Consider the following 21,468-nt stretch of genomic DNA (forward strand, 5'->3'; position numbering starts at 1 on the left):
CAGCTGAAGAGAAAGGAAAGGAGATGATTCTCCTCACAGCTGCACAATTAAAGTGCTCGATACAGGATGCTGGGTGTGCTGGAGCTGTGCAGGAGCTCAGGGACAGCTTGGACAAGCTCATGGATGAGAAACCCGCAGGCACTTCTAAGGGATGGAGGGTCAGAATTTTGTTGGTTGCTGCCTCTTACCCAGGTCCCAGATAATCCTGAAGCAGTTAACCCCATTAAAGTGCAAAGATTTCTAGAAGCCAACACAGAAGTGCTGACATCTGACAATGCTGCTGAACTATGAGCTTTCCTGGTATTAGTAAACCAGCAGAGAAAACCCATTTCATGCCTGTCAGCTGGAGAAAATCCTCTGACTAATTTGTTGTATGTATGAGGATACCTTGCTCTCCCAGTAACCTACACTGGAGGAGAGCTGTGGTGTCTCACTGGCTGCTGAAAGGCAGCAAGAACATCCCTAAAGAATCACTTCATGTGTTCTGAGAAAAGCCTGGGTAAGTTAAACTTCATTTGATGCTCAATGTTGGCTGGAATTGATCTGTAAAAATTGCATAGCACACGTTTACACTTAGGATGTGAGACAGCAATGTCCTCATCTTAGGTAAAATCTAATACCCTTTAATATTTTGTTATTTTAATTTTAACTTGGCAAAGTCAGTGAATCTTGTAAGTGATCTGAAATCTGCACCACTAGGTTGCAGTTGAATCCATGTTGCAGCAGAGGGTTCAGGTGTGGTTTGGGACTATAATACCAGGTTTGAGAAAGGCCTCTTAATGTAATGAGCTATTCACATTCCTTGAGCTCCCTGAGAACACAGGCACCAAAATACGCTGCATAGGAAAAAACCTATTAATTCAAATTATTCAATAATAATTTATTAAATCAACTAGATTAATTTAAAAGTTTGAATGACCTGTCTGTTCAGTTAACATTCCTGCTGAAATGTAAAGAAATTGTGAGGATGGAATGAAATGATGGTTTGGTCTGATATGATATATAATAGAAGTAAGTCAGAAGGTAAAATTGGATATTAATTTTCTGTGAGGCCCTTAAATTCTAATGAATCAGACTTTCTTTGTCTATGAATTTTTAATGATATAAAAAACAATCATTAAGTACTTTCAAATGTGGTGCTTTATCAGAGATCTGAGTATACCACACATCACAGTTCTGAGTTCTGTTAACTATCCCTGAAGCCAGTTTTGTCCAGTATGACCTAACTTGGAAGCAGATTTTTTTGTGTGTGTGTCTTTTAAACACTTCTTCATTTTTGTTTACTTAACTTCTGTGGGTAACAGGTTAACTGATCAATTTGCAACCCAGCAACAGACTTTAATTATGTGAGCAGAGGAGAACTCAATTTTGATGTGACTAATTTAAAACTTTACTGGACTAACTTAGTCTTGAAGGGATGAATAGGTAATTCCTGAACTCCATACTAGCCTTGATTCTTAATTTTCTATTAAGGACACAGAGTTGGAACATGTATTTGCTTCTATAATATACAGCTGAAGTAATCAATATTTCAAGGCTAGCTTTATTAAAAAAAAAAAAAAAAAAACTAAAAAGGAAAAGTTTGAAAATGCTTTTGTACCTAGCATTTGTAAGAATCACTTTAACCCAGTTCATATTTGTGTGTGCTAGATATGCAATAACTCATCAGTCAGTGGAAAGGATTATACCAAAAGGGAGTCTCCCCTTCCTGTACACCCCTGTCTTAGGAGGTGTCAGAAGTCACTCTTTTACTTAAAGGGTTTAACTTTAAAATGTGGAGATGCAGGTTTCTTATTTGTGCTACACAGAATTATAGAATCATTTAGGTGGGAGAAACCCCACATACACCTGCAGGAAGAAAGATTTCTAGGAAAGTCTGATCAGAAATGTGAATATAATAGTATAACAACAATATAGCACTATGTGAAATGACATCATTATCAAAACACTAAAAAATAAAATTACTGCAATTTATACAATTTAATTATGAAGATTCATGGTGATTGAATGTGGTGACAATCTGCCCCAGGATCTATTATCCTCTCTTTAAAAGCATTTCTGTCACCTTTTCAAAGAAAAGTCAGGTAATTCATCTGGTAGCAAAATTAGAGATAAGAGATCTACAAGATGAACAAACAACAAAGTGACAGACTAAGCCATTTAATTTTTTTATATTTTTTCATACTTCTTTCTGTATTTTCTCAAGTGACAGTTTGAACCTGAAAAACACATGCTAGCTCATCCTAAAACACTTTTTGCGTGCCTTCATGTTGCAACAGTAGACTTAGATATCAAACAACAATTTGAAAATTTTGCTAAGATTGTAAGTTATTAAGGACAGGGATCAGTTCCAGGAAGATTAGTTTTGCTATCAAAACTGAGGGGTGGAATGCAAAGGATGGGGGCTCTGCCCAAGTCACGATCTCAACTCAGCATCGCACCAAGGTGAGCGGCCCCGCTGATCCTGAAAGGCCCTGTGTTTTTTCAGTGTTTACATCACACTTCCCAGCAATTTTTAGCTTGAAAAATAATAACCAATGGAGGACAGTGACGGCCTGTTTGAAACTTTGCATTAAGTGGGTGGAGTCACACAGCAACTGGTCGGACCTGGTCGGTGTTATCTCCGATGGAGAATGACGGAGGGAGATCTCTTTTGGCATTACCCAACACGGCCACAGATGTAACTGGGAATCCAAGCCTTGTGGAGCAGCAGAGGGTGAGCATCCCTCTGCCACGTGCCCTTGGAGGGCAGGCACAGAGCTCTCCTGCTTCTCTCCAGGCTCCTCAAACAGCTTCTGCAAGGTTTGCCGCGAGCAACTGAGACGTTGACCCTGAGAACTTGCTCTGAGTCTTGCCAAGGTAAAATGGGATGCACCGGAGCCAAGAACATCTAAGGAACTGAAATAAGGATCATGGTGATGAGGGGTAAGGTGTGTGGTGAGTGGCTGGAGGAGAGGAGATGTAGGCAGGACGCTCTTGAACCTGCACTTGGTTTCACAGGGATGAACTGTTTGCTCCTAACAGTGTGTTATGGATTTCAGGGGATGCAGGGCTCTGCCTGTGCAACACTGGTTGGATGATCTGGGCATGACATTGGATTTTTTTAATAATTATCTATTTTCCTTTGAAGATATGCTCATGGCAGTAGTGAGACTGTACTTTCCCCGCTCCACACTGGAGTAAATGATGGGTTCCATTTACCCCTGTGCTTGCCTATCAGCTGGTGATTAAGTGATCAGGCAGATAAGGGCGGATAAACATGCATGGCTGATAGCAGTGATCAAAATGAGTTTTCAAGACCATCTGTATGATTTATAAGCATAAATTTATTTTTTTTTAAAATGAAATCATTGATGGCAGTTCTGTGAGTACCTTTTCTACGAAATCCTAGGATAAATTTCAGGCAGTAATGTGTTGATGCAAATCCTGTAAGAATTTAATTTGCATGCCTATAAACTGCAGCTCTACAGAGGAAAAAAAAGTTTCTGTTTATCAAGGAGAGGAGATGATCTTTAAGGATTCCTAAAGGATATCCTGATCATGCAAAATCTCCATGGCAAATAGAAATAATCTCAAAGCTATTTTTCGAAACCTTATTATTTTTGAGGAAGAGCTGCTTTTTTTGGATCTAACTCAGTAAATGATTGAAGGACTGAGTTTCGAGGGGTTTTAATGGGTTAAGGGAATCCTTAGGTGAAATTCCAGATTCTAATTTCAATTATGTTTGAATTGTGTTCTTATGCACTTCAGATGCTTGCAGTATGGATCACTACTCTTCTTCTTTTCAATGCAGCCAGAGGTGAGACATATAATGAATGAGGTCTATAAAGAGTAAAACTTATGTGCAGCTTATACTAGGATATCTGTATTCTAGAAAAAACCTGTTCATTGGGATGGGTTTAACATAATTCTTCATTAGGAACCACTGAGTCATGTCATGTCTTTCCCACATTTAATTCATTACTTTTTAATTCTGTAAAGGTTTTTGCAGCTAGTAAACAGAATGGGAATCAGAAAGGTATTTTTTATATGCAAATTGATACTGAAATTCTTCCAGAACATTTCCTACCCTCAACTCACTCATGGTAGCTATAACCCTGATAATGAGAGCCTTGGCACCTACTATGTGCTATGTGCTATGCAGGGAACAAGAACATAGTCTTGGACCAAAATACCTCTGTAATGACAGAAAAGTATGGACTTTTTAATAGCAATAAAAATTTCTTGGGATTTCACAACTCTTGTGCTATAACAGTGTGGAATGATGACAATTAATGGCAACACCTGCATGTCATATTTGCAGCATTACTGTATTAAAGGCACAATAGAAATTGTGAAACTGGTCCTTCAGGCACAGGCCACACATCCTGAGGCTGTGCTTTGCTCTAAGCTTCCACTCAAATTCCACTTTATTGCTTCCATTAAAATCTTATGGTGATGAAAAAAATAAGGGAGATGTTTAATGCCCGTTGTGGAGCAACCAGAAGTGTTTATTTTAATGTTTTGGTTTCTTTTTGCTCCCTTATGAGCTGTTGCACAAGAAATAACAATTTAGATAATCCCTGGAGTTTAGGGCTGATTTAAAGGACTACTCTGTGCTGACAGCAAAAGCTGATTTCTTCCCTGGATCAAGATTTTATTGTCTTCTTCCAAGGGCTGTGCTAACAATATGTTCAAGCAAACAGATCCTGAGCTCACCAGGCTGAGCTCCAGGCTCTGTTTGCAGCAGGAGGCACTCCTGAAGTTCAAGTCCTTGCTGCAAACACCCAAGCACAACTGAGCCCCTTAATGGAAAATGCTCAGAAGTGCCATTCTAATCCAAATCAGGCTTGTTTGGCTTTCCTGGTGTAAACCCTCTCCTGACAGCTTCAGGTACAGAATCTGTCACATGTCCAGAACATGAATATCTTGTTCTTTGTGCACCCCAGGAAGGGAAGTTTGCTACAAGAGACTTGGATGCTTTTCAGACAGCCCCCCATGGGCTGGGATCCCTGGGAGACAACTGGCAGGCTTGCCCAGCTCTCCAGATGCTGTGAACACAAATTTCCTTCTTTATACCAGAGATAACATGGTGAAATACCAAGTAAGAAAATGCTTTGTTTTTAAATACTGACAGTGTACAATACATTCAATAAATTGTAGGGACAGTTTCTTTTCTCACATATTTTGCTCACATGACTGCTGGGAGAACCTCCAATTCTATATTAGACACATGATAATTTTCTTCCATCTTTTTTCCTTTTTCCTCATTTCAGCTCCCTGAGGAGCCAGGTATATTTACAACATATTAATCACAGCCCTCTAACACAAGTTATTGCATGTAAAAGGCTCCAGAATTAAAGGGTTTTATATAAATGGCAGTCACAATCAGTGGAGGTGTTTATTAAGTCACTTCAGAACAAGTCCAACTCCTCCAGCTGAGAGAGTCTATGAGGTTTTAACATATCAGTCTTTCACTGAAGGTGAGATGTTTGCTAATTAGTGCATGACATCCCCCTTTTAAGTCAACAAAACCATAACAAAAAATACGTAAGACTTAGTACTCGGAATTTCTTTAAAAGAAAATAATGTCTTCTTTCTCAATACACACCAAAATACCTACAGCCTCTGAATTTATAAGCCTGGTGGTCTTTCCCATAAAATATAAATGAAGCAATTAAGGTCTTATCTTCAAAGGAAAAAGGAAAGAAAAATAGGTATAGTTTCAAAGTCAACCACATACCTTCCAGAAGATGCTATCTTTGCATTTCTTTGCCATGTTTGATAAAATCTTGTACTTGCATGGCATGTTGTACCAGTATATCACAAAGCATTGTGCAGAAGATGCCAGTATCATTAGTTCAGTCAACCAGAGGAAGTGAAGCATTTGTTGAAGTGATTAATTGATTAATTGAAACTCAAAAGGCAGTTTAGGAATGAGAAATAAGACCCATTTCTTCTAGGTCTAGAACTATGCCTTAACCATTGGGGCACTCTGCCCTTTATCAAAATGTACAGTGGGATGGAATAGTCACGCCCTTGTTGTGTTTGTTGGTTGTTTGGTTCTTTTGGCACAGAGAATTTCAGCTACAAATCCTTCAACTATAAAAGCTTCGAATTTCCGGGCACACAGGAAAACTCGTTTCATTATACACGGCCACCTTGCCGGAGCAGATCTCCCCTGGATAAGAAGCATATGTAGGGTGGGTACAACTAGTGTTTAACCATCATTTGGCTTGTGTTTGAAAGTCTAAATATCCACATCTGGATTAAAATTCCCATGTAAAATTTACACCTCTGTTTTCTCGTTAATTCAGGGGATATGTAAGGAGCACAAAAGTCAGAACGAAGCCCGATCCCACACAACCACTGTCTTGTTCCTGGCTATGAGTACAGTGCACTTCAGCTTTCTGCTTAATACCCTTTTGCTGCATTCACCTCCATAGGGAAAGCTATAATAAATTGATTTTTCAATTCCTTGCCAATAATAAAGGTGGGGGGAAAGAGTGAGTTTTCTCACCTCAGCAAAAGGTCACAATAAACGTGTCAGTTTGAGTGGCACATTTGATCTAATAAAACCAAAAGGCTTTGTTCTGCAGATTGGTTTCATTCCACTCTGGCACATTTCAAAATGAAATTGTTTCAGAATACAAAATCAGATAGTTCTGTTGGCAGAAGTGCCTAAATAGAATATTTTGGTTATACTGCGTGAACTTCAGGGCTGAACAATTCAAGCACAAATTTGAGAATTCTTTTAGATGATGCAAGCAAAAAAAAAAAAAAAAATTGAAGAATAGAGCTTAGACCTGTTTTGGTAACAGGGTACTGTAATTAAGAGAAGTTGGTACCTTAGAGCCAACCAAAGCATTTGGAATGGAAAAAAAAAGCTGAAGGAAGCTTGTGAGTGTCCTCTAATCTCTGGTTCCACTCTGCCTCCTTGTGTTGATCTTGAGCATCAGTAGGAATTCCTAGAGATGTGTCATCACCAGTCACACAAACAAAACAAAATACAGTTTACATGTGCCCTGCTACAATTGTAATTAATGCCTATTCCCTTCTCTGCTCTTTTCATGTTCTCCAACAGTTCATGTTTCACTCTGAAGATGTGAACTGCATTTTGACAGACTGGAGGGACGGCTCCAGTGGTCTGTACACGGATGCCGTCAACAACGTCCGCATTGCGGGGGCCGAGCTGGAGTACCTGGTGAACTTCCTCGAGGTAAAAAAATATCCCTGCAACGTGTACAGTCCACATAAAAGGTGGTAGTCAAAGTGGCACCTTTAGATTTAATTCAATAGAGCCAGGAAGAACAAGAAATACCCAGTAAAGCAGGTGCAAATGTTATCAAAGGGCTTTAATCCCGCACAAATGAAAATACCTGCTTTGGTGTCATAATTGATTTCGAAAAACTAACATGACTTTTCAGCAATTCAATAGGTTTGAAAATATGAAATGAAACATTAAATCCCCTAGATTTAGTGTAGTAGGATAAGATGGCAAATAGCCATGAACACCCTGAAAATAAAGAGGGGAGGGATGACTGGGGAAGTGCTTCTCTTTAGGTAGGGATCCCATCACCCAGAACTGTGACTTCCCACCAGGACACTCATCTCCACTGCCCAGTGACCTGGCCATGTCCTAGCACTCATGGGGACATGCTGCAGTGTCACTGACTTGTATACCCACACTGTTTTTTTCTCCTTTCCATAAACCTTCACAGAAAGAATACGGCTACTCTCCTGCCAACATCCATTTCATCGGCCACAGCCTTGGAGCGCACGTTGCAGGGGAGGCAGGGAGGAGGAAGCCTGGCATTGGAAGAATAACAGGTACTTCAGCTATTTCAGCTGATAAAACTTGACATTTTCACACAACTTAAGAGAACTGAAGAATCATTGCTGCTTTATAAACACAATACAGAATGCAATGTGCTGGTTTGTCATAAATAACAGTGTCCAGCCAGCATGGTGGCACCCAAGGCATGACACAGTCAGACACTGATTTCTTTTAAAAACTCACTATTTTATGCTTTCCTTCTCCCCCAGCCAATTCTTTTCTCTGCCTAGACATTGCTTTGTCTAAGGCATGCACACTGTGAGCAGTCACACGAACAACTCGGGGAAACTGGGGTCAGAGCTGTGTTTCTTTATCTCCAAAGAGACCTCACTGACATTGAAGTGAAGAGATACCATTTTCAACCAAGATATTCTGGAAATAAAAATAGTCTTCTTGCCAAATAAAAATTCATAAATAAATCTACGTGCTCAGAGAAACATATGAAGATTTCATATTTTTCAATAAAATAATGAAAAAAAACCCCAATAAACCAAATCTCTTCTTATATCATTGTTCCTAAAAGTAAGCTAAGCAGACATCAGCATTTTACTGTGCTGCAATACCTTCAGTCAGCTTTCTATTGATACCTTGCCTGTTTTTCTAGCTGTGGACCACAAAATGGATTTTTTTTGATGTAAAGGCAGAAATGTAATCACATATGTAGCATACATAACCTGTATGTGGTGATATATATATAGGGTTATTTACTCAATCAGATATATCTCCATTCATTTAGGTTTGGATCCAGCTGGGCCCCTTTTCCAGTACACTCCCACAATGGTTAGGCTGGATCCTTCAGATGCAAAATTTGTTGATATAATTCATACTCACGCTGGTCATCTTTTCTTTGACTTTGGTAAGTTTTCATTTAAAGGCTGCCACTGGCACACAGGTTGGCTACAGAACACCTAGGAGTGATCTGCCAGGATCCATTGTGCATTTCAGCTCCAGGGATGCTTCAGACTTGTGGCCACCTGGATTTTTACCCAAATGGTGGGAAGAGGATGCCAGGATGCAGCCAGCTTCGTGTACCTCCTGCAACCCGGGATATCAATGACCTGATGACAGGTAAATATATTTTAAAGAATACCTCATTATAAGTTACAACAATACCTCACTATAAGTCAGAAACAAAGGCTAGGATAAGGTAGGACCTATATATAGCTCAGATTTGGAATAAGGAGACAATGCTCAAAAATGGAACATTTAAATCTGTCTCTGAAATACCCTCCAATTTTCTTTTGTACTAAACAAGGCAAATTCTAGATGAAAACTTCAGTTAAAGCATGCAAAATTGTGCATCACAAGTTTTCTAAGAGCCTGTCACTGTGCTGAGAGGCTGACCTCAGTGGGAATTCTTCACATGAAGGACCAGTAAAATTTCATTCATGGATAATCCAAAAATGAGTATTTTAAAATCTGAGCTCTCCTTCTCCCTAGGAAGATATTACTCCCAATATTAGTGGGATTCATGCATGCCATCAAGCTTTAGTCTCTTCAAAGGGAACAGCCCAAGGTCAGAAATATAAAAGATGATAAAATGACAGATCCATTAGTAGTTCTTCAAAGGAAGTTGGCAGTTAATCAGAATTACCCCGGGATCCACTACAATGGATCCACAAAGTCCTGTCTTCTGATCCTAACCTACAGAAATGAGAACATCTGCTATTCACAGCTAAATGGTTTGAAATCCCTACCACTAGTTAAATAATTTGCTTTCAAAAATGCTCTCCCTTACAACTGGTTGGGAACTAAGTAACAAAGAGAACTGAAAGCTGGCTGTGCCAAAGTCACTTGGAACAATAACACTTTCCAATTTGAATACATAAAAATGTCTGTATTTAAATTAAATAAAAAAAAAATCCAGAGACATTTCACAAGGCTCTTTGCAATGTTTTGTCTTGAAGGAGAAACTCATCTCTATTGAACACAAGCATATGGAGTTGGTTGTTCAAGCAGCTCTTAAAAATAGAGACAGCCTTAACTCCCTCCTCTGGGTTAAACCTTACTTTGGTAACCTTTCTATTGTTTGCTAAAGTTTACATTTCTGTAGTGGTTTTATGCATAAAGTGCTTTAGAAATAATATTTAGTGACTTTTTTCCTATAGTTTTTTGATGCAGTAGAAAGACTATAGGTGTTAAGTGCATTTGCCACTAACATAAATTGAGCCAGCTGTAAGAGCTGAGGGTTTAAAAGCACAAACCCTTCTGAATTAAAGAAGGAGCTACTAAGAAAACATACTCAGGAAGCCTTGATGATGCAGATTATTTCCAAGAAAAACAGCCAACAAGTACTTTTCAGAGAGATTTTAATGTGGGGTTTCTTTTCTTTCCTTATGGAAAGAACAATGTGTCAACTGGTCAACACCAGCTGGTCTATCTTTAAGATGCATAAATATTGCCATTAAGGGAAATTTTCATTTCACTACAACCTGTGCTAGCTTGCAACTACTTCAGTGCCTCCCAGATTCTCCCCTGTGGTTTGTGAGTCCCCACCACATGCTGAAGTGGAATAAAGCCTGTTTTTATACAAACAACCTAACTTTAGTATATGGATTTTTGATACAGGAGAGACCTCGGAATCAAGGAAGACAACATTTGCTCTAAAGGACATGTAAATATAACCCAAATAGCACTTTCTTCTTTCCTTACTGGCTGCTTATAAATTTCAGTCTGATGAGAAAAAGTATTTGCTTCAAAGAGTTCTGAAAAAATCAAGGACACACTGCCAAATATCCTGCTTTTCAGAGGATTTCACAGAATTGCTATCAAATGACTGCAGATTTCCTAGTGCTTAAAAACACCAATAGCCACAGAATTTATAATAATTGCTAAAATTACCTTTAATTCTAGAAATTAGTGGAAACTGATTTTACAGAATACCATGTTGTGATAACTGTGAGAAAAGGAAAAGTACTTCATTGTAACTACTGTATGCTTTACAAAAACCGTAGCTATGAAATATTCTAATCTTTAAAATATCAAAGGAAAATACTCCCAAATGCTTCTTGTTTCACCTTGTGCATCTCCACCTCTGTTAAAAACTACCTATTTCCAACAGAAAATAATATATATAGGCATAAGTACACAGTCTTACTACAAAACCAAATAATTCACAATTTAAATGTATTTTAATCATTGCTATTTATTTTACCTGATACATCACTAAATATGCAAGTGTTTTTGTGGAAAAGAGACCCCAGAATGTTTCTTTAACATGGACTTTACGTTAATCACTTTTTACATGTTGGGTTTTTTGTTGGGTTGTTTTTTTTTTTCCACCCAGCATATGGATCTTTTGGATGTGGACATAAAAGAAGTCTCAGGTATTATGCTGAGAGTATCATCACTCCAGATGGATTTGTGGGGTATCAGTGTGACACATACCGACAGTTTGTGTTGGTAAGTACCAGGTCTGGACTCATCTGAGGCCCTATAGCCCTGCCCTTCTTCTTTTAATAATTTCTGGGACAAGTTCTACACTTGGGCTCAGGGGATATGGGCACATTCAGAGTCACTGACCACCTTCACTCAGACCGTCCCCAAACCCAAGCAATTTCACAATAGAGAAGTGATGATGATCATGTAGCCTTTTTTCATCAAATACATAAATAGCTGAAGGTCCATTAATACCAGTTTGAGCAGAATCTCTCACATATCAAAACTGAACTACCTAAACACAGCAGAGCTATTTTTTCCCACTGCAATTAATCTGCTTTCATGCTTATCTTTTTTTACCTTTTTTTAATGGATGTCAAGGTCTGATCTGTGTAGATAGATTAATTCATTAAGGCTCTGCATGGGAATAAAGGATAAAGGGCTGACAGAACAAATCCCAAATGGAAAGTGTTGTTTTGTTATTTTAAAAGTGTTGAAGTTCTTCTAAAATATTTTTATGCCTTCGGATGTTTATATATTTCTATTGGAGTTCTCACACACTGTTCATATAAACAATGATTGTCTTGCATTCTCCTTTGTAGGAAGAAAGAATTGATGGACTGTTAGTTTGACCAGTGTGGTTGGAGAGGTGGCAATTTCATCCTCCAATCCACTATTACTTTTAGAATTCTGTATATTGCAGGTTGGAGAGGTGGCAATTTCATCCTCCAATCCACTATTACTTTTAGAATTCTGTATATTGCAGAGTCAGAAATAAATTTCCTCTTTTCTTCCCTCTTTAGCATCTAGTGTGCGTGTGTGAGTTATTTCATGTCATAGTGCGATGGGAAAGCCCAACCTCCCTAAATTCCTAAATTCCATTATTCCTAAACATAAATATTTTTACCATATGAGTGAGATATTCATCCAGACCCCCTTGGAAACATAGTTAACCATCCTATAACCAGCAGAAAACCTTCCAGCAGACCCTATAAAAGATTAATATATTACCTGGATTTTACAGACCAGGTAGCAAGGCACAACACTCTTTATGGTATTTATTTATGGTCCCTGCAAGACCATAAGGAATTAGGTCATATTTCCAACCTGTTTCTCTCTGATTTTCAACAAGATGAAATAAGATAACTGACCACCTCAACTCCTTTTTCAGTCACTTTGATAATTACTGAAGATGTCATCTGAACTGAGAAGCAAAAACCTAAAAAAATCCAAACCAAAAAAAAAAAAAAACAAACAAAAAAAAAAAAAACCAAAAGGGAAAAAGCTGAAATATCCTAATTTCCTAAAATTTAAAAAGTGAGATTAAAATATATAGTATCTTATAAGGCACATTTTTATATTCCCCCCAGGGAGACTGCTTTCCATGTCCAGAAGAAGGATGCCCGCTGATGGGTCATTATGCTGATAAGTTTTTACGTAAAACTGAAAAAGAACATCAAAAAGTTTATTTAAACACAGGGTCCTCCCCTCCATATGCTCGTAAGTGCTCATTTTGTGGTGTATTCTAAAGTGGCAATGAATTATGTGTGAAAAGGGACCTTACACTTCTGCAGAGCTGCTGCAGCTAATGAGTTACACTCAGTAAAACATCTAGAATTTTAGGTGTTAGGAACATGCAGTACCAGGATTATTTTGGAAGGCTGGGATAATTGTAAAAACAGATCAAATAATGCTCACCTTTGGGTTAAACTTGGTTATTACTCGATGGATTCAAAAATTATATAACCTGGAACCGAGGAGGACTTTTTGCTGGAAGTGCATAATTTCAAATTTTAAAATGTTGCATTGTTTTTATTGGCAAAATTTACAAAAGTGGAGCATTTCAGGATATTTTAGCCGCTCATCAAGTCAAAATGGCAGGGAGCAATAAGAAATGCAGTTTTAGTTGTGATTAATGTAGAAATAGCCACAGGACTGGGGAAATAGGAAAATTCATAAATGAACTGCAGTTTATCACAGGTGGTTTTTGCTTATAAGTGTGTTTGTGCAGTCCTTTTCTCTCTCTTAGAGACACTGAAACATATAAGAAATTTAACCTTTAGGAAAGAAATCTCTTTACAACTGTAATCCATTTGATTTTGCTTTCCAAGGCTGGCGAAAAGAGATACATGTCAAAGTATGTGCAACAGAAACCATGAAGGGAAATATAGATATAGCCTTGACTGGAACTAATGGGTTCAGAAAAAAATATGCCATTGACAAGTAAGTTTAATGTGGCTGTTGGAAAGGTGGCTCTATTGCTTTTAGCACGTGGAATTTATACACAGCTTTATTTTACACGTGTCATCTTGTTCTCTGTGGTCTGTGATTTACACTGGTAAAAAAAGCAGCTGATAATTGTTGGAAGTTCCCTGTGCTGCAGACTGTGGTAAAAATCTGTTTGCTGGTCCCTCTTGCTCTGTATTTTCTTTTGTCTTCTGAGGCTGATGTTAGCATAGCAAAATGGACAAGAGCTCTGTGGCTGCTGCTGGGCTCAAACATGATTTGGTGATCTCTGAAAAGACAAAGAGCTCAGTGATGTACATCTGATTATCCCCTCCTCTGGGGAATATGTGAATAAGAAAGTTGCAGCTTGTCCATGAACTGTGCTGGAATATGGGATTCCTGTCCACTCAGCCTGGTCTTTTCCAGTAAATGTGAATTTAAATCTCAATAAACAGATGTTGGTCAGCAACCCAGCTTCAATATTACAAAACCAACCTCCTGTGTGTTTGAACACAGCCCCATTACCAGTCTGTACCAGGAGTACCTTTGGTTATAAATACCATGCAGCAATAAACCCACAGATAATTTCAATGTTAATGTCACATTGGGGTGTGTGTTCTGTTAGAGTGAACAGTGATAGCACAGAAGGCACAAATGTAAACTATAATTTTCAATTTCCTTCATGGTTGAGAGCAACCAGAAATACTGAGACAACTTTTTGACTTGAAGTTATTTGAAGATCTTATTTTTCAATGGTAATGCATAAAATAAATTGCGGCGATACTGACAGAGGCTGTGCTAACTGATAAGTGTTTTTTCATCCTGAAAGGCACAGGAACTTCAGCAAATCTATAAAAAAAGGTTCAAAAAATTCTAACAGCAGCAGTCAAAGCCCCAGCTCTCACAGCACCCCTCAGCTCATCTCCCTTACTGCCCATAGCAGTTTTCTTTTCTCCCTCATTTGTGTAGAACACTGAGCATCACTTCTGTGCTTTTCTTTTGGCAGGGGAATTCTCAAACCAGGCAACACCTACTTGAACTACATTGATACAGAAATTCCTGGGAACATTTCAAAAGTTGAGTTTCTCTGGAAAAAGCAAGTAGGTCATGCAGACAGGGGCTGCATGGGAGCTGAAGAAGTCCGAATAATATCTGGTGAAAATGGGAATGTGTAAGTACATAATCTAATGATGTAAAGGTAGAAGTTTTCCTCCTAAATTGCATTTTCATGTGCCCAGCTCTCCGGTGGCGCATAGCACAGTACACAAACAGCTCTGCAAAGTTCAACACTACCTGCCTGGGCAGGGTGCTTCATGCTGACTCCAGCTGAGCCAATGGGCCTGGCAGCCACAGACATCTGCACACAGACACACCTTTGGAACATACCTCTTGTTTAGTTTTAACCAAAATTAATCCAGTTTATGCATCCACTCCATTCTGGAAAAATGGAGGGAGCAATTCCCTTCAAAAGCACGCTCCTGTCCCAAATGAAAATGCGAAGGGAGCTTGATCAAAAAGGCAAACACATCCTAAAAGTTAATAATTAGTCATGAACTAGTAAGTCTTAAAAAAGAAATTGGTAATACACACTCTATGTTTTTAATCTACTGGAATTGGCCTAACATGAAATAAACCCAGGGTTTATATTGATTATGTTGGCTAGCTGCAATGAAAATGTCCCATTTTACTGACAAATATTTCCTTAAACTCTTCCCCTTTCCCAGGTCTGTGTTCTGTGGGTGTGGAGCTGTGCAGCCCAGCATGTGGCAAGCCCTGGCTCTGTGCTGAGGGCCAGGAACGCCTGGAGCCCTGCAGCAACCCTCACCAGCTGGAACAGGACACCACAGTCAGCAGCAAAGAACTAACAAGGCTCCCTCAACAGACTTTGAGAAATTTGTCCAGCCCTCCATAAAAGCTCAATTTCCAAGTTAGTGCTGTCACCTTTTCTCCATGCTACACTCCTGTGAACTATGGTTACAATGATAGAAAACACATATGTTACTAATAACCAGCTGGACTCTTTTCTATACCTGAAACATGCATTTCCTTCATCAAAACTATTGTACTACTGAGGAACTTGAATTTTCTGGCAGCCTTCAATAAAAAAACCTATTTTCTCTTTGCCAGTGAAACTGAATTTTCCACCTCTACTTTGCCTTTGTGATAATGCTGAAGTCAGATTTGAGCTACATCATTTGGATTAGCACTGCCACTCCAAATTTGTCAGCTGATTGTACTGTACTGATTAGCAAAACCAGACCACTAAGAGTTATCAGCATCAGCCAAAATAAGCTAAGGTTCCTTTGTTTCAATGCAGGCTACCCACAAAAAAATCTTTCATTTTTTAATTACCAGCTGTTGTCTGAGGCATGCAACAGATTTTTGCATCTGATGTAAGGTTTATCATTTGGGTGCAGAAATTAAGTGTATCAATCACATTGGGCAACTCTGTTGTGGCCCATCCTGACAACCAGCTATTCCAGAATGCTTCCAGTGAGGTTCACCGAGAGGTGTTGGTGTGTTACACAAGGCTGAATGTGGCTGATGAACAGCTCTGTTTCAAATTATGCAGCAATACTTTTGAGATGTCAGAACCCTGTCACTTCCTGTGAAGTTTGCTGAAGGAACTTGCTCAGGATGTTTGATAAATCAGGTATCTGCCTTCTCAGAGTCACTCTTCAGTACCCTTTATTTATCATCTCCCCATGAGCAGGGTGGGACCAGAAACCATCTTGAGCAGGAAATTCAACCTTCTTTACCCCTTAAGGAAACTTCTTGGCAAGATTCCCTTCTTGAGCAAGAAGGGGTTTCCCTCTCCTGTGCTCCCCTGGAGATATAAAAAAGCCCCAGGTACTTCTACACAGTTTGGAAATATCTGTAACTGGTAATTACAACATCTTGAACATCATCCTCCATAAACCATGCATGGCTCTCTGCCCCAGAGTTACACAAATTAAGGAGACTCTATAATTTTGCCTTTCTTACAGTCAGGAACTGAGGCAAAATAAATGTGAATATTTTGATCACAAAAACCTGTGCAGCAGGGGCAGGAACTGGGTTTTATGGCACAAGCAGTGTGACCAGTGCCATGTAAGGCATAACTCCTCACAGGAAGGAAACAAAGTCCTGTTGGACTCAAGATTTCTTTAAAGCCCATCCTCTCCTGCCTCCATACTTGACTGTGCCCCTTTTGCAATTCAAAAACCTAATTTGATGTTTTTATGAACAACAGATGTAATGAACATCAAATGTTATGAACATCAAACAAAATAAATCATATTCTTTCAAAAATACAGGTTTCATTTTGTTTCATTTTAAGCTATAGATTTCAACAGCATTCTGACTGACAGCTCGTTTAGGCTGCTGACTTGTGCTACAAGTGTTGTACAGCTGATTAGAACACTTAGAAAAATGCATTTTCTCACCCAACTTTTTCAGCTAAAACCAGAACATTGCATTAATTTATTCCCCTTGTGTTGCTCTGTTTTCATTCTTCTCATATGCTATTTCTTAAGTTAATTTTTATTCTTTGGTATAGTAGACATCAACACTGCCCTTCATTGCTAATATATTTCTAGACAGAACAAGACAAGAAATAAAGATGAAAAAATCCACACTGCAGCAGCTGTGTGTTGCTGGTGGCAAATAATCTTCCTCTTTGTTTCTTTCTATATGTAAAATTTAAAATTCTTCCTCGTATGAAATCTTTGGATACTATCATTTCATATTAATGGTGCTAGTCCAAATAATGCAAGGATTTGATATTTCATGAGAACATCTACCTTTGACAAAGCTCTGGACAGGCAATTCTTCCACATCTTTAAAACAAGGTAAGCCATCCTTTCAGAACAATTTAAATTGAATCTTTAAAATGTCAAGTGAGACACAGCTCTCCATATGTTTGGCTGTCATGTGGAAAGGTAGTGCTTTTTAAAACCAAACATGCCTCATTTCTCCAGGGATTTAAAGAACATATCATTTTCATTCCATCTTTTACATTATTTAAATATTTTGCCAAGTCCTTCAGAATTACAATAAAAATTTAATTATATACTCCTTAAACATGTGTTCACTACAAAAATTACACCAAAGGTGAATTGATAAGAAAGCCATTATGAAGCTTTCAGCCCAGGTACTTTTTGCTCTTATGGCACTCTTTGGACAATGGGGTAACGTAAAACAACTGCACAAACAAACCTCTTAAGCCTTTTCTGGAAAAATGGGCAGCAATAATTAGCATTCCAACTATCTGATCCACTTACATTATCTTTGTGTACTTTATATGTAGCAGAAAAATAATTTTGGAAGAAAACACATTTGTCCTAAAGGCATATGGGCAGGTGTGCTGAAGGGACAAGGGCCATTTTTTGTCAGAATTCTCTGATAACAAAAATAAAATACTTACTGCATAGCACAGTAGTTTCTCCTCTTTCCAAAATCACAGCCTATCAAAATTCCCCTCCTAAATGTTTGTGAGCCCAGAACTAAAACAGCAACAATAATAGAAATTAACTAAATAGGAATAATAGACAGAGACCTCAGACGTTCAGTTTCTCTTTTCTTACTTTTGATCCTATCTTATTCTGTGACTTTTTAGACTTTTTTCATGCTACTGTAATCCACGACAATACATTGATAAAATCCTTGCAAAATAACCAGAAATTTGCAGGAATAAGCCTTCCAAGATCTTCTGATCTTTCATCTTTGTTTTTTTTTTTTTTCCTACAACATATTCCAATCCTCAAATATCTGTCTGTTACACAGAAGATCAAGAAATAAAAAAAAACTTTGGAAGGTAATTTTACTGAGACTTTAATGCAGTCAGTGTATTTTGGGAAGCCCCTGAGTCTAACAGTTGTTTGAGAGGCTGCTGGGACAGAAACAAAACCAAAATTCTTTGTGCATACCCAACATTTATTTGAGTTATTCTTCCATAACCAAACCTGACTGGAGTTGGGGTTGCCACTGAACAATTGACCTACAACTGACCTATCAGTAAATCCATCTGGGTGGAGTCTCTACAAAACTTGGGGCTTTCTTATTCTCCTTTTGTCATTACACAATATCAGGGACTTTTCTCATTTCAAGTAGTCTCCAAGCTGCTTTAAGTTGCTCTGTTTCCAGTAATTAGGGAACAGAAGTTGATAGCATGCCCAAATCTATTGCTGCGGCAAATTTCCAGGACAAAACAGAGCCAATGATCTTTATCTTCAAATATCAAGGATATAAAAACTTCCAGAAAGAACATGTCTCATCATCAGCCCTTGCACAAACAGAGCACGCCCACATTGCTGTGCTGAGGAACACAAACCTCTCCCAGCTGCCACAAGGGTCTTGCAACACTGGAAGCATAAGCAATATGTGAAAATACAGGCTGGCAGTGGTGTCATCCCAGAGCTTTTTCCATTTTTTTATGGCTCTAGAAAAGCTTGGGGCCAAGTGATGTTCAGAGCTCTAGAGGATTAGCTTTGTTCTGAGCCACTGGGTTGTAGGTGAGCTGCTCAGAGCCATGCTTTTATCAAAATACATATTCAAGGTTTGCATCTACTTTTCCATTTCCAAGGCAAATTTATAGTTATTCCCTTCATCTCACCTGATTAATTCAAATAAGTTCAATACTCTAGCATTAATAGGAGATATTAATGCTATTAACATAGCATCATATAGCATATAGAATTCAGAATAATGGGCTTCACCCTCTTCCCTTTAATTCTGCCCATTACTTGTAAAGAAAATCTGGCTGTCCCTGAGGACTCCCCGCTGCCTTGGGTTACTCACATCATTTGATCTAAAACTCCTTTTTCTAGTGCTATTTGCTTCAAATACTATACTCCATAAATCTCCAGCTCACAAAACCAATAGTTAATATGAGCTTTGCTTACTCTGAGTGATTTAATTAACAGCCAGCAGGTATTATGGAAAATCATAAATTTTTAGCACTTCCAAAACATTCTTTTATTTGCTGCTGTGTGATACAGGAAAGGATACACTAAGGTAAATTGGGTTTGTCTCAATTCAATTTAAAATTTGTTCACTTGACCAGAAAGAAAACACTGGAGTTAAACAATAGAAATATGAAGCACATCTCTTATTCTTGGTTCTGCCACTCAAATACTGCAGGTAAGATTCTCCAATGAGCTGAGTGTTCTTTGTCTATACATATTAGCAATTCTTTAGAGGAAGGAATACACAAAGCTATTTCCAGATGACCTCCATCCAAGCTATGAAATTCATTAACCACCTTCAATCTAAAATTGAAATGAGGGCAAGAAAAATGTTGCTTTTACAGTTTGATACACTTATCCTTCTGTGAAAGCCATAAAGTAATTTATATATTGCTGCACTTGAAACAGTTTCTGAGATTCCTTTGGAGAACATGATTCTCAATGAGTGTTTTGATTCTCTTTTTCCTACCTATGTGAATGCCACTGCTACCAAAAAGGATTTATGGCCTTGATAATTTTCAGGCTGACATTTATAAAACCACTGGATGTGTTCACTTACACATTGTCAGAGGCAGCTGCAAAAGCCAGACTCTTCCTCCTGCCCACTAAAATCTGTTTTCCTCTTAAGACATAGAAACAGGCCCAGAAAAAATTACCATTTCTAAATGGAGCTACACCTCAAAAGCCTACAACATGGGTTAGAAATTACTTTTACTATTAATTCTGATTTGTTGTACTAGCCTACATTAATTTAATCACACCATTGTGATTATAAATACCCTCTGAAATACACAGACAGTGAAACTCAGTGGCACTGTTTCAGCACTCGTGCACAAAGACTAACTCTGTGGAAATAACAGCAAAATATTTGAGTGTATCCAGAAATCCTGGTTCCCTAAAAATGTTTCAGAGGGGTCTGATCACCACACAAAGATGGCCATCAGATTCTGAAGGTGTCTCATCATAAACAGAGGCACCAGTTTCAGTGGCTGCCTTGCATTTGAGTTACATGCCAGAATTTTGACACAAGGCACGTGAGGGCAGATGTCCTTCCTTGGCTCCCCAAACTCATTCCTCCCCAGACCTGTCTAATGAGCTGCATTGCTCTGAGCAGATGTGTCCCACAACTGCTGCCAAATCTCCATCTTCCAGTCAAGGAAGGTAGACTCAAGTGTCAAGAATTTCTTATTAGCTGGATCTCTTCTGTCTTATCTGAAATTACACACACATTGTCAGTGTCAGCAGAAACTAAATATGAGATGCAGCCCCTAACTGGCCAGTTCTTCCCCCACATTCCTCTCAGACTTCTTTCTAATGATTATTTTCATATATGGCACTGCCTTGCACCACTCTACCAAGAACCAGACCCAGACTCAAACATTCCTGCAGGTACCACGTGCCACAGGGAGTGACAGACACTCTTGACTCAGTCTTTCCAATTCTTTGCAGTCTGATTGCCTTACATACAACCAGTATATGGAGAAACATTTTTTTGGTGTAATTTCTGAAATATCTTCTTTCAGGCAATGCACATATCTCAGGACCACAAATTGGCTCCTTATGTGAACCACAGATCCAGCCCAAGTTACTTCCTGCCCTCAGGCACTTGCACCACTCCCTGATTAAGGGTGACAGTCACTCCTACCAGGTGATTATGGCAGCACCCATCCTGCAGATAGCACTGCAGGGACTTGAGGCCTTGCTCAGGAACTGAAAGAACTGGGTTCTGACATGGCTGTGACTCACAGTCTCCAGAGCACAGAAGAGAATCTGGGATTTGCATGATGGACAAGTCGTGAAAAGATAAATGACATGATTATCATCACCCTATCCTTCCCCTGGAACAATTCTGAATGAAAGTGCCTGTGGTTTCTCTGATCTAGATGGATCACAATAATGTCAGTTTACACCAGTTATATTTAGAGCATGCCAGCTGATAAGAGAGCTTGGAACAGAGACATCCAATGTGTAAATCCCACATGGCCTAAGAGGACATAGATTAGAAAAAATGGATCGACAGAGCTTGGGGAACTTTACTACTAAAAACTCAGATATTTATATTGCCTCTAAGTTGTAAAACTATTTTTCCTATTCCTTTCTATT

General features: G+C 38.7%; 1 protein-coding gene and 1 long non-coding RNA gene across 7 annotated transcripts; both read left to right on the forward strand.

Annotated features, from left to right (window-relative positions):
- The first annotated feature begins 415 nt into the window (after positions 1-415).
- LOC100221437 (pancreatic lipase-related protein 2-like) lies at positions 416-15,552 on the forward strand. Of its 6 annotated transcripts, XM_072931291.1 has the most exons (14): positions 416-499; positions 2,780-2,930; positions 3,751-3,799; positions 4,929-5,083; positions 6,057-6,182; positions 7,064-7,198; positions 7,701-7,809; positions 8,553-8,672; positions 8,762-8,884; positions 11,103-11,218; positions 12,565-12,694; positions 13,306-13,417; positions 14,427-14,591; positions 15,145-15,552. In XM_072931291.1, the coding sequence occupies exons 2-14, from the start codon at positions 2,913-2,915 to the stop codon at positions 15,206-15,208; spliced, it is 1,422 nt and encodes a 473-aa protein (XP_072787392.1). In that variant the 5' UTR covers positions 416-499; positions 2,780-2,912; the 3' UTR covers positions 15,209-15,552. The 6 variants fall into 6 exon arrangements, with proteins under 6 accessions (XP_072787392.1, XP_041573061.2, XP_072787395.1 ...); XM_041717127.2 differs by lacking the exons at positions 416-499; positions 2,780-2,930 and adding an exon at positions 2,551-2,716 and having other exon boundaries at positions 14,427-14,589; XM_072931290.1 differs by lacking the exon at positions 416-499 and having other exon boundaries at positions 2,609-2,930.
- LOC140684466 (uncharacterized) lies at positions 11,225-11,999 on the forward strand. Its single transcript, XR_012056767.1, has 2 exons — positions 11,225-11,834; positions 11,898-11,999. It is a non-coding gene; the product is annotated as an uncharacterized lncRNA (long non-coding RNA).
- Positions 15,553-21,468: the final 5,916 nt, after the last annotated feature.

This window comes from Taeniopygia guttata, chromosome 6 (assembly GCF_048771995.1).
Source record: "Taeniopygia guttata chromosome 6, bTaeGut7.mat, whole genome shotgun sequence".
NCBI classification, from domain to species: Eukaryota; Metazoa; Chordata; class Aves; order Passeriformes; family Estrildidae; genus Taeniopygia; species Taeniopygia guttata.

Coding starts and splice junctions, on each gene's coding strand:
- LOC100221437 (XM_041717127.2), top strand. CDS start 2,627: ATGGAGAATGACGGAGGGAGATCTCTTTTGGCATTACCCAACACGGCC. Junction 2,717..3,750: donor GCCTTGTGGAGCAGCAGAGG/GTGAGCATCCCT, acceptor TATGCACTTCAG/ATGCTTGCAGTATGGATCAC. Junction 3,800..4,928: donor TCTTTTCAATGCAGCCAGAG/GTGAGACATATA, acceptor TGTGCACCCCAG/GAAGGGAAGTTTGCTACAAG.